The sequence below is a fragment of the Passer domesticus genome, chromosome 1 (genome assembly GCF_036417665.1).
Source record: "Passer domesticus isolate bPasDom1 chromosome 1, bPasDom1.hap1, whole genome shotgun sequence".
Taxonomy (NCBI): Eukaryota; Metazoa; Chordata; class Aves; order Passeriformes; family Passeridae; genus Passer; species Passer domesticus.
Genome location: NC_087474.1, coordinates 156,686,988 through 156,700,410, shown reverse-complemented (window position 1 = coordinate 156,700,410; position 13,423 = coordinate 156,686,988). Strand labels below are relative to the sequence as shown.

The window sequence follows — 13,423 nt, the reverse complement described above, 5'->3', positions numbered from 1 at the left end:
ACTAGTTGAATTGTCCTGTTGGATTTGAAACAATCCCTGTCTTGATTCTGCCCCTGTTGAAATCAAGGGCAGTACCATCACTGATTATAAAAGGGAGCAGAATCAAGGCCTGCTGGGATCTGCAAGGATTTCCCAGGGTGTAGCTCTTTGTTACAGTACAGACATCTGACTTTGGATAATACTGAAGATTTCCTTGCTAGTTTACTTCTAAAACCCACCAAAGTGACCAGAAAGATTTCTACTGAGAGATGAATTTCTGAGCACAAAGGCAGAACAGCCCCAAATTTTTAGGAGAGCCTTCAAACCTATGGTTAATATAATTACTTGGATTGGTGTTAGGGAACATACTGGAAAAGCTCTAACTTTACATTATACTCTCCAGGAGAACTGAAATTGTCTCTGTGTCCAGCTCACACAGCAGAAAAGGTCCTTGTGCCTTCGAGGGACAGCAGCTTACCTGGAGAAGCACACAGCGGCCTTAGTCCTGGCATTGTGCTGGAAAGATGATATTTCTCCAGGATTTGTTTGTCCTATGCAGTGAGATGTGTTTAACTTCCATGAGAAAAGCTGTTTTCCTTTACGTCCTGACTCCTGAGTGCAAAGCAATGGTAATGAGAAGGAGAAAAAGAAATAAAATAGTGGGAGATGAGTACAGTCACCAAAATTGCTATGGAGCTGGCAAGCTGAATTCAGAAATTCCAAAATGAAATTAATAGACCTTCCTCCCACATGAACATTTGGACTAATGGGGAAATCTGCAAGTAAGGGTGTCCTATTTATTGGCAAGGTCATTGGAACGTCACCAACACATAAAAATCCAGATGCTCCCAGGCTTGGTGGATAAGGTGCTCCTTATTCCAATAACATGGTTCCTTGTAAGTCAGGACACAGAGGGGGAAGTGCTGGAGTTGCAAGCAGCTTTTGTCTGTTTTAAAGTTGATTGTCTTCTGGCCAAGGGTTAAACACAGAGTCAGAGTGAAGCAAAGGTTCTGTTTGTGTTTCCAAATTAAGTAAAGTCAGCTGCTAAGTGTTGAATCAAAAAAGCAGCTCTTGGCTGATGAACTAGAAAAGGCTTAAAAGCACAAGTCACAAGTGCCAAGATCTCATACCTCATGATTCAGAAGAAATAAAAACTGCTGCTCTATGCCTTTCAATGGTACATTAAGTGTCTCCAGGACAGCACCAGTGATCCATGTGGGAAGGATCAGCAAATTCTGCATGGGGTATCTAAGATTTTTGGTCCTAAAACAGGAGCAGTTGCAATTCTTGCAACAACAGCTCTTTGACACATCAAAGAGAGGACAGAAGAAATGCAGTGAAGGATCCATTGAGTCTTCATGACCTTCAGTAATAAGCTAGCACAATACAGCTTAAATCCCTGGGCTCCTTAGGATGAGGAACAATTGCTTGGTGAAATTTGATTAGATTAGAGATTTATTGGATTTTGCGAATCCAGCTCTGTCCAATCCAAATATCCCTGCAGAGGTATTTGTACCCACAAAGCTGCATGGGTAAACAAAAAACAAAAAACATAACGCGACAACTCTTTGCTTTTCTTCAGGCTGGGATTAGAAACTGATGCAAGGTTCTGAAATCTGATCCAAGAGGATCTCAAAAGCTCCTGCATTTCCCCAAAATACTGTCTGAATGCTGTGCCTGGAACAAGACCAGAAAGGCAATAAGCCCCCATGAACTCTGTACACCATAGGGACAAAATTTTGAAAGGGTTTTTAGCTCCACATTGCACTCTGCTTAGCCCATAACAGAAGCATCTGGATGGAGCCCTGAGTTAATGCAGGCTAAGTTTAGGTTGTACTAGGCTAAGTTTAATTATTGCATCTCTACCCCACCAGGGAACATACCTGGTTTTATTATGGACTCTAAGCTGCAGGTGACACAAAATTGTCCAGCTGTCTGTAGATACCTTAAAGAGCAAACCAGATAAAAATTTAATTCTCAGTAGCTCACAGATAAACTATCTCCAGTTTTCTTCAGATGAGACAAATTCATTGGGGAAGGTCCTACAACATAACTTGTCTGCCAAAGCTCTCCCCATGTGCTTGAACTACTCTAGAACAACTCATCAATAGAGAGACATAAAAATATTTATCTTTGTGTTTGGACTATCTTCTCTAAATTGGGGAAACAGCCCAAAATTGCTGTTCTGGTTGATTCCATTTGAATCTTTAGAGAAGTGCTTTACCCCACAGATCCAAAATGGAATCTTTTTTGTGACAAATGTAAAGTGAAATAATGCAAAGAGCAGTCAGACCCAGTGAAGTCATTAAATCTTCTATACCCCGAGTCAGCCTGGTTTTGAGAGGTTTAAATGATGCACGGCAGGTAATCCCATCCTTTAAATCAAAGGAAATACCTTCATTTACTCTAAGTCATAGTGTCTGGGGAAGTTGGGATCTCCCTGCTTAGGATTTTTGAAGGGATGTGCTCTTGCCAGAGAGGTTTTTTAATTGGTTGTGGATAATTTTTTGTGGTTTTGTTCAGTGAACAGTGGTTCAGATTTTGGCAATGTCACCACATAATCATGCTTTTTTTTTTGATTGAGTAGACTTGAATGGGCTTTGCTCCTATGGTAACAAACTTCTAGCTGCAATTGTTCTCAGCTTTTTGAAGGTGCCATTAACCATTGTTCCCAGTGGCCTGCTTCTCTCTGTGGCTTTGGCTTTCCAAGACTGGATCTCAAATGTGTCAAGGTTACAGTGGGCAAAGGGAAAGAGAACGAGTAACTGGGAAAATGAGATCAAGCTTTTTCCATCTTTGCCCTAATCCTGGCCAGGACTGAAGCACCCCCAGCAGTAAGAGGCTACTGTACATTCTGCCAGCCTCAGTGGCTCCTTGTGCAGATCCTTCCTGCCCCACCCTGGCTCCTCTCTGTGGCACCGTGCCCCGAGCTCTCCCTGTGCCAGCTGCTGCTGGGATCTCCGGCTGCTTCTCACAGACTTTATCTCTGTGCCTACATCAGCCAGCCAGGTGGAGTTACTGCTAAGATTTTGGCAGTATCTGCAACTCTGAGGCTGTGTTTAAGGTCACGTTTCTGTAGCTGTGCTTGCCTTCATTTAATCTTGTTTGCTCTGACGTCAATGCAAATGCAGCAGCAAGCCCAGGCTGTTAGATGCTCTCTGTATTATTATGGTTTTTTTCTCTCTTCAATCACTGCTGGCTTCTTAAGATTGAGTTAAAATTACTGTGGGGAGGGGTGGGTTGTTTTAACAGTGCTGCAGCTATTGTGTTGGCATATTCTACCCAAATACAGAGTATCTGCACTTAATAATTCTGTTCAATTGATTGTTGTTGTAACAGCCAAAAAGCTGAGCTCACTGTGAGCTGCGTGTGCCTGTATCCTGGTGTGATTCAGCCCTGAATGCTTATGTATTAGTCCTGCCTATTTTATACATAAACAATTTACTACCTTCATATGAATTAAATTCTCATGACATAGATTAATGAATTCTGCCTACCATCTGGAACGTCCTACAGCAGTCTCCAAGTGGTGCAGGGATCCACATGTCATTGAAATGCAGCCCTTCCCAGATCAGAGCACAGGAACTGAGCAACACTGCAGCACTTTAGGACCACTGGGCAGAGTGGAATACACCAAACACTGTCCTGCTGAAGCCAGAGGTAAATTTAGGTTGAAAGAGGTTATAGCAATTTTCTCGAGCAGTGCAGCAGATTTAACAGACTCCCAATTCCTACAAAAAATCTAAAGGACATCCCTTGATTGTGAGGCTCAGAGATATTCAGTCACTTGTCTCTGCCGTGGACTAAGTCCATACAAAAAGTAGAACAGTTCCTACGTCCCTGCCCACCCACTGCAATCCCTCTAAAGCAGCCTCTGTTTGAAGAGTGAAAGGCAGAAGAGACGGATAATAGGCTTGAGGATAAAAAAAGTGACATCAAAATCCTTCAACATCCATGTCATTAGTGGATCAGAGGATGGGCTGTCGTTGATTCTTCTGGCCTTAAAGGCTACAGCATCCAACAAGGAAGCTAAGTTTTCAGGGAATTGGAAGGCTGTGGCCTTTCAGCTCATATTTAATCATTTTTTCACGAAGAATCTCTATTTGTAAGATCCCTGCTGTCAAAGCATCAGTGGATTAGCAGGACTAGCAGGTAATTCTGCTTTAACATCAACACTGGTATAACACTATATGCTACCCACAGTTTAATAGGAACTTGTGAAAAATGTATTTAAGGAGTGAGAGTCTGAAATGAGCAATATCCATAGAATGTGGATAAGGAAATTATCACAAAGGGTTTAATGGCCTATCCCAGACATTAAAGAGCTGGAGTCTCTTTGCAGGCTCCAGAGCACTGCTGGCTCCCTGGTCTGAGCTTCTCTCCTTTACCTTTAGCCACTGGAGCCACAAAGTCATTGAAATGGGACAGGATCTCTGGAAGATGTGTCATCCCCCAGTCTGAAATGATGTCTGGAGTAGCTGCTTTCAGGCAGTGTGAGCTGCTCATTACCCAGAACTGTGGAGGTTGCCTCAGGCACCCACCTCAGACTGGATTCTAACAGCTGGACAGGGCAGAGCTGGCTCCTGTCCCTTGTTCACAGCCTTCACATTGCTCCCAAATGCCTCCCCAAAGCTTTTCCTACTACAGGGAATCCACAGTTCTGATGAAACCAAACCTGAAACAACCCATTGGGAGCATGTCCTAGTGAAAACATGAGACAATCCTGGGCTAGAAACAACCTCAAATCCTTCTGTAAGAGATGTGGAGATAAAAAACATGTTGCAGCAAGGGGTAAGAAAGTGAGAGAGGAGCTTTTAGCCTTACAACTGGACATTCTAGAAGATTTTGGCAGTGAAGCCAATTGTATTAAATTGCCCTTGTCAGAGGGTGCATCCAAAGCTCCCCTTACTAGCAGACCATGCACTCATGTCACTTTTCCACTTCTGGCCTAATTGGCCAAAGAAAACCAAAAAAAGAAGGAACAATTCTGGCTGGAGAAACGAACCCCCAGTTCCTTGGAGAGATGGGATATGTGGGCTGGAGGGTCTCTGAAGAAGTGAATTTTCTAGTCCATGTACTTTAAGAAAAATAATGGCACTGCTGACACCTCCTTTTCAGCAGACAGGGATGCTCATTCTTCTGTTCTGGATGAAATATTGCCTGGCAGAGCTGAGAAAAGGTGCTTGGCTCCCTGGGTATTTCTGAGTGCAATGGATGAGTGGCACCCAGAGAACAGGCAGATTGAGTGATGGCAGAGCTGCTCTCCCTGACTCCAAGGTGCTGGCCTCTGTTATCAGTGGGATAAGGCAGGGCACCACATTAATTCCTAGGCATGAGCTCCCACCACAGCAGACAGCTCCATCACTCTGGATTTTACAGTGCCAAACCCTAAATTAAGAAAAAAAAAAAAAAACATCAAGGGGAGAGCTTAATCTCTTTGTCTGCAAGTTCTGCTCATGCTGTGATTTTGTGGGCAGCAGGAGCTGATAGTTAGCAGGAAATACTGCATTTTTCATCTCTGCCTCTCTTCCTTCACAGCAGTGAGAAAGTTTGGGCTTGTGCTGTGATGTCAGACACACACTCCTGGTCAGCAGTGGTCCACCTGCATGTACAGGCCCTTCTCACACATTCTTGTTGAGAGGGCAGGCGTTCAGAGGTGTTCAGAACTTTGGGAAATCAATCTCCTTATTCTAATAAGTGACACTAAGATTTTTGAGGCTGAAGCTAGAATTTTGAGTTACAGTCTAGATCCTTAAGTAAGTTGGCTGAATTTAAGGAGTCAAATCCAGTGCTGCCATTGAAAAACAGGTCATTTATTTATATCTTAAATCTGGTTTTAGAAACCTATTATTATAATTAAATTTTTATAAAATTTTGTCGTTATCTAAATAAGGAACAATGTCTCTATTTAGAGGTGGATGTTGGAAAAGTTAGTTTACATGACTTGTCATTAGGACTGGAGTTCTACACCTCCCTTTCTTTCCTGCAATATTGCAAATCCCAGTAAGAAGCTTCCCAAGACTGAGGTTGCTCAGTAAAGCTTGGGAGCCATATGGGAAATCTGGATACTCCATGGTTTGGAACTTGAGTGTGCCTGCAAGGGACAATCTGCTGAGGGTTTCCTAGAACTCTCAAAATGGTCTCCTCATGAATTCAGGGAGGAGCTATTAAAATAACAATAACATTAGGAATAAGAGAGTGTCACATTGTATAAAATTGGGTAATTACTCTTAAGATCCACCAAATTTTATGAACAAATTTGAAATGTTTTCACAACATGTGTCACAATGTTTTCACCTTCACTCCCCTGCAAAATGAAACCCAAAGTGTAAGAACTCCTCTACAAGCAAAATTTGTACTTGACATAATTTTCAAGTAATCATAGATTTGTTTGCAGGCTTTGATTATTCAACAGGTACCACCTTTTACAGAGCACTTGTTTTCTGAAAATTACATTACCTGGAATTGAACCTGTTTTGGAAACAAATGTAACTTCATTTCCCCTGTTGCTGAGTAGCTTGCACTCTCTGGTGCCCTATGGTTCAGGAGAGGGAGTCAGTACAAATTTACAGGTGAAAAACACAGTCACACAGGGAAAAAAACATCTTCCCTTCCATCTCATGAGCAGTTTGTGGTGGAAAAGGGATTTGAAACCAGTTCCTTATAATGAGGTTTTCAGAGCACTCAAATGTCTTTTCTTTATTCTGTTTTGAAACTCTTCTTGCTGCCACTGCTGTTTTAAGATACCAGTGGTGCAAAGGGAGTTGTGGCAGAATGAGACATTATCTGTGCATCCTGCACTGAGGAAACACAGCAAGAATTTATTTGTATGAAGTCCCTATAGTCAGTCCACCTTGGTATCTGTTTGTTTTGGGATCCAAGACAGCCAGGTGTGATGTTAGCACTGTGTTCAGTACTGATGATTATGAACACAGTTGTGTTTTATCTTTCTCAGCCCAATGGACCCTCTGACCTCCTCAGACTCACAGACAATATAACATTCTTAAATTTTTCTAGCACAGCAAATGATTATTTAAGTCCCTGACATTGCAGGTGTGATAATGATGCCACCTGACGAAGTGCAAGGCTGCATATTTAAGGCTTTTCTGGGAATTATTCAGGTGCTGGCTCTGTTTTCTGCATTGTTCGTTCATGATGACCTGAGCTATTTACTGTACATAAACAATCTGCAGTGGAAGCAAAGCCATTCATCCCCAGATGTTTAAACTGAATTGTTTCTCTCCCCTGATGAATGACAGCATATGTAATGGATCTCCACATGCCAGAGGGGTTTTCAGTGGCAGAGCTTCAGGCATCACATGGAGAATTAAAGCACACTGAAGGCTTGGTGTTTATTTTGGAACTGAACTAAAATAAAATCCACTCTGGGAGAAGCTTTCAGCTAGATAAGCTGCAGGATTTGATCTGTGAACTTCCTTTCTTAGGTATTTCTGTCCTCCCCTTTGAACTGCAGCAATCACTTGATACACGTGATGATGGGAAGGAAAAGCTTCAGAGTTGTGTAACATCTGCTTATCACTACAGATTATCCTGTAGCAATGAGATTAAAGCTTTTTGTTATGTAGGAAGAGTTCGGGATTTAGAGTGGTGGTTTTGTGTGTGTGCCCATGCACGTGCTTGCTTTCTATTTTTTTATCTCTTATGAAATATACTACAAATTTGGTTTCATTGAGAAAGGAGAGGAAACCTCATGAGGGTGACTAAGAAAGCAGGGATTTTTAAAGGAAGGGAAGATTGTAGATCCATAGAATGGTTTGGGTTGGAAGTGACCTTCAAAATAAGATAATTCCAACCTCCCTGCCATGGGTAAGGACAACTTTGCTAGATTATTAGATTTCTCAAAGCTCCATCCAACCTGACCTTGAACACTTTCAGATTTTAAAGGATTCCCTGCAGTCATGATGTATCTATAATAATGTATAGTACCAACCAAATACTACCTCCTGGCAGGTATATCCATGACAGATCTGAGTTGGTGAAGTATTTTGGAGCCATATGGGGAAGTGACGTGCATAAAGTAGTGGTTTGGATCTCAAGCCCTGCAGAGCTCTGTGACAGCACAACAACCTGCTTCTTTTCCCTGCTGACAGATTGACTTCCTGGCTGAAGTCCAGCTGGTTGTCAGGTTATCTAAACTCATGCTATGTGCTTGGCTGCCTTTGGTTCCCCGTTTTTGCCAGGTGTGTGCCAATAGGACACCTCAGGGTGCCTGAGGCTGCTTTGTGTCTGTCGGATTTCATCAGATGTAGAACAACATAGGTGAGGACCAGCACTGGAAAGGACCTCAGCTCAATCCCTTCTCTTCATCCAGTCATCAAGCTCATGTGCAAGGTTTCTGTAAGACTCTTCCAAAATCTCACTTATAGACTATAATCAAGTGTTTATTGCCCTGCAATGAGCAGACTCCTGCAATCAAAATAAGTTACAAGCAGTAACAGTCCCTGTCTCTAGGGACCTAAGTCTGGGTACTAAAATGGCTTTAGAGGGACATAAGATTCCTGTTTAAAGGGGACACCAAGTTTCCTAGATCTGAAATCACTCCATGCCAATTTGCCACTGGGCATATTGTAAATTTAGTTAAATAGGGGTAATGTACTGTGACACTTCTATTTCTGCTGTCCCATTACTGTGCAGTTTATATCAGAAGGATCAGCAATCTGAGACCAGGAAGGAAAGTATTTAAATTACATGAAGGTTGTGGTTTCTAAATAAAGGATGGTGGTCTCTTTGATAATATCACTATCATAATCCTATGATCCAGAGGACCTGAAGCAGCCATTCTTTACATGGGTCTCTCATTGACTGCAAAGGGAATTTTGGGCACAGAGCAATTACCTACACAAGATTGGGCCAATTATTTAATTAAATTTCACGTGGGAGTATATACATAGCAGACAGATATTTCTGGAATATACTGAGTAAAGTGTGCATGGGAACAGAGGATGCAGCTTATCTTGCACATTAGCCTTGGATGGGGTTTAAGTGCATTAACATTAGGACTCCAATCAGATTTAGGTAGTGTATAAGATTTCTCCAAGCCTTCTTAACATGTCTGAATTGTCCTCAGAAGAGTGCAGCAGAGAATGAACCAATCACTTGGTCACTATTGTCTGAAACCAGCACAAGAACCAAAAATGGTCCTGGGTAGAAAGATACATTGTCTAGGCAGGTTGTTCTGTAGGCTTGGCTAGGTGGCTGGGCTTTACACAAATACTAGATTTTTAAAGGCAAGTAAAAGTCTTTTTAACCAAAATATTTTCTAAAATAATAATGCATTGATACTACATTTTTTGCCTTTTCTTCCTTTCCACTCCCATATCTCCATTTGCATTAGAGCTTTCATTCTCCCCCATTGCTTTATATGCCTACATTTCAGTACAAGGGCTTATTTATGTTTATTTTATTTCACATCACATTTACAGAGCCATGGGCAGTCTTAAGCATTTTCCTGGAAAACAGAAAGAAAGGGCAAGATGAGTATCATTTTTATTTACAATGATACTAAGCTTGGGCACTTAAAAAAAAATCCCACCAATAACAGTGAACAGGAATTAGCAAAACAGACTTAATTAGATGAGATGAAAGGAGCTCAGGTTCTTTATTTGCCAGAGGAAAACCAGTTTAATACTATAATTTAATAACATATCTTTGTGATAATAAGGGCTAGGAGTCTGAGATACTGAGATACAGCCAAGAATATTGTTTTAGTCTCTCCCAAAAAAACCTACTGTGTGTACAAACACCAGACTGGGAATTAAAAAGTTACCTTAAGGAAGGGGACTTCCTTGTTTGGGCAGAAGCAAGAGCAGACACCATCTCCTGATGCTGCCCATGAGCCTGTCACTGGACTAGAAAGTTGAAAAGACCTGTCTATCATGATATTCTTATATTATTGACAATAATGACCATTGGTTATTGATTCTTATATTATTTCCCAGCCATGTCATAACATTTCTCTGAACAAGGGCAAGTAAATAACTCCTTGTTTGCCACTTCTGCCATTTGGCAGTGTCTTTAGTTAATACCCCAGACACACTGTTTTTGAAACTGAACAATATCCACAGTATTCTGAATAACATCTTGGCATATTTCAGGGTATTTTCCATTGACACAAGCAAAATCATTATCACTTTGTTGGTGTCTTCTTTATAGACAAGTACTTTGTGAAACTACGTAGAATTTTGGTGGAAATTAAGGAACTTACTCTATCCTTTAAAGCACATGCCAGTATATGCAAAAGTCCAGATCACAGACTGTCAGAAGAAAAGAGAAGGACCCATGTCTGAACCTCAACTAGCAGCTTCCCCAAACTAACAGTTATCCTCTGGTATTTTCCATGTTTTGTAGTTTAAATTTTGTTTAAATTAGTGAGCTCAGTGTACAGTCTGGCTCTGCTCACTGCTTAGAAAGGAGTCAGTATCTGAGACAGAGGAGGAAGAGGGATGCTAATGTTTGACAGACATGGAGGGGACAAGCCCTGATTCCTCAGCTGTCAGGTTAATTAATTCTCTAGATATGGAGACTAAATTTGCCCTTTTTTTTGTATTACCCTGGGGGAAGGCAGAATAAGGAGCACAGTGATTAGAATTTAAGGTTAACAGGAGTACACTTCAAGAGACACCAAGTTTCACACTCTTTTCAAACTTCTAAACCTTGCATAAAAACCTAACTGGGTATTAACACAATGTAGGAGAGTGATCTCTACATCTGTTTTCTTCCAGAGTGCCCCAATGGCTGAAGAAAAGCCCAAGCATAACTGCACTGTCAGTGAAGTCACAATTGTGAACCTGCAGCCTGAGAAAAATCCAGTTCTCCTCCTGGCAGGAGGGAAGCCAGGAAATGATCATCGAAACCTTGGTTTCCAGCCTCCACCTCCAAGGATTTCAGAGAAGCTATGCCAGGGAGAGAAAAAATTGTGTCCAGAAAAGGTGAAAAAGGAGGGAGTTTTGTCTCCCAGCCTGCATCGTGCAAATGAGTTGTGCAGCACAGAGAACATTACCCTGAAGAGACCAGTGAAGTTGGCCCCTCTGGAGATCCCCGTGGAAGTAAAAGAAGCCCAGCTCCAAAAGATTATGAGCATGCAGAGAGAAGCCCAAATGGCTGCCCAGAAGCTGATGGTGATCAACGCAATGCAGAATGAACCCCATGTGAAAAGGGTAAAAAATCTGGCTCAGGGGGAGCTGGGAAACCTCCAAAAGATAAAGCTGAATGAGAAGGCGTCTCTGGAGAACAAAGATGATCCTCTACCCCCTAAAAGCAGCAAACCCCTTGGAGAAATCCAAATCATTTTGCCTTCAGAGACAACCCCTAAGCCAACTAAGCAGGCAGGGGCTGAGGAGGCTCCCAAGACACTCTCTAAGCCATTAATCCCCACCCTCCAGGTGTCTGACATGCATGGAGACCCCAACAGCCCTGACAGCACCCCTGACCCCAGCCAAAATGTTTCTCGGCGCCGATTCAGATTGAGACACACAAAAGAGCAGCAAGAAGACACCGGGAAAGCCAAACCCTTAAAGGCCACAGATCCAAATGTGGGAGAAGGCACAAAGAAAACTGCAGGTCAGAGAACACAAAAAACCCTCAGTGACGCCAGCAAGCTCATTGAAAACGTGTCCAAAAAGCAGAAGGAACGAGGAGCAAAGCAGAGGGAAATGGATGAAGCCTCTCTTGTGAGGAGGCAGTCTATTCGGAGGATGGCTTTGGGAGACATCATCCAGGTGGATGATGACTGAATGTCACAGCACAGGTACTAAGGAGGGTGTTTTAGACTGAGTGCTTAGATAGAAGTCTTCAGAAGAGGGTGTGGAGACATTAGTAATCCACCAAATAAAAACAAGGTGATACTGGTGATCAACTCTGTCGTTTCTGAGATGTTCAAACAAGTGGCCCAGAGAAAATCACCTCCCCTGGTGAACACTAGAAGGGCCTCAGATATCCTGAGCCCAGTATGTAGTATGATTTTTCAAGATACATGGACCATGCAGAAAAAATCTGGATGTGGACTGGTGTCAGAACCCAGGACATCCCTCTCTGTGCCCTGGATGGCTCAAGATCCTGGCAGGGGCTCGGAGTCCTGGCAGGGGGCTGGGGAGTCCTGGCAGGAAGCCAAAGACACTTGGGATTTCAATCTTAACCCATGGAGCAAATTACCAACTTTGTATGAAGAATTACAAGTCACAAAAGTCTAAGTAGCATAATAGTATTTGCCACAGGATGAAAAGTAGAATTTTGGGATTTTTAGAATGGGAATTTAGAGTCCCAAGATGGAGGAATTTGGGCATTCCCTGTCCTTCTTTCTCCTTCCTAACCTCCATGTTCTGGGTGATGCTGGCACATTTGGATTGGTTTAGAACACAAGCAGTCAGTCTAACATAGATGACAGGTATTGGAAAATAACTGTAAATAAAGTAGTTCATAGTATAAAATGTAGTCACCAGCCCAGGGGCAGGCAGTGTGCCCTTGACAGATCTGCAGATCAGACCTCTGTGGGTCTGAGAGAAAATATTTTAGATAATAGATAATAAACAACCTTGTGAACCAGAGCTGAAGAATCCTGTCTCTTTCTTTGGCCATCGGGCTGGGAAAAAGGGACTCTCGGGTCATCCCGACAGCAGGAAACCCAAGAGACTGGGTGGAGGGATCAAGAGGAAAACAGGAACCTAGAAAATACTGTATCTGTGGCTTTTTGCTCCTGAGAATACTGCCCTTGCATTCCCAACTGTGGCAAGTTTGTTTCAGAAAGAGAAGATTAAAATGTTCTTCATATCTACTCTTGGCAGAACAAAAAATAATTAGTGTAAGTTTAGCAAGAGACATTCAAGTCAGAAAAACAGAAAAGCTTTTAAGGACAACAAACACCAAAGATTATTGTTTACCAAGATGGGAATCTCTGTTACTGAAATTTTTAATAATGCATTAGGCAAACACCTGCCAAAGATGTTTTCAGATGAATTAATCCTTCTTTCACACACAAGGACTGGATGATTGTAATGTCCTTCAGTCTAATTTTTGTTATATTATATGGTCTGTCTTTTCAGTTGTCCACTTGCAGGGCTACTAACTAAGCCATGTAGAGCAAAAAAGGTACAATAAATGCAACTTTTCACCTTGCACTGATTCTTCTTCCGTGTCCTACAGCTCATATTCATTCAATTCTTCACAAGGCAGCATCTGATGCTGCTTTCCCTTGGTTTCTTCAGACATCTGTTGTTTCACAGTTTCTTGGTAAATGAAGGAACAGCTCACCCCTATAGATTTTGCATTGCCTTTTTTACCTTTTCACCTTTGGTCACTTTCTAAGATCTTAGTCATCTTTTAAAGTTTGAATTTTGGGTTTATGCTAAATATGGAATAAAATAAGTATATGCAATCTCAACTTAGTCCCCCTTAGAATTTTTTTAGGGAGAAAAACCTACTTCATTGG

General features: G+C 42.0%; 1 protein-coding gene and 1 long non-coding RNA gene across 4 annotated transcripts in view; one reads left to right on the top strand and one right to left on the bottom strand.

Annotated features, from left to right (window-relative positions):
• Positions 1-11,832, top strand: part of LOC135290188 (uncharacterized) — a 16,037-nt gene extending 4,205 nt beyond the window's left edge. Inside the window, exons 1-2 of one of the 3 annotated variants that reach the window (XM_064404070.1) lie at positions 8,114-8,180; positions 10,722-11,832. In XM_064404070.1, coding sequence (XP_064260140.1) covers positions 8,139-8,180; positions 10,722-11,732 — 1,053 coding nt within the window. In that variant the 5' untranslated portion in view covers positions 8,114-8,138 and the 3' untranslated portion in view covers positions 11,733-11,832. Of the gene's footprint in view, positions 1-8,113; positions 8,260-10,721 lie in introns of those variants that run through there. The other 2 variants (XM_064404085.1, XM_064404076.1) reach the window with 2 other exon arrangements.
• Positions 9,377-9,861, bottom strand: LOC135290183 (uncharacterized). The gene is made up of 2 exons (XR_010352897.1): positions 9,767-9,861; positions 9,377-9,448 (listed from the first exon to the last, which is right to left on the bottom strand). It is a non-coding gene; the product is annotated as an uncharacterized LOC135290183 (long non-coding RNA).
• Positions 11,833-13,423: the final 1,591 nt, after the last annotated feature.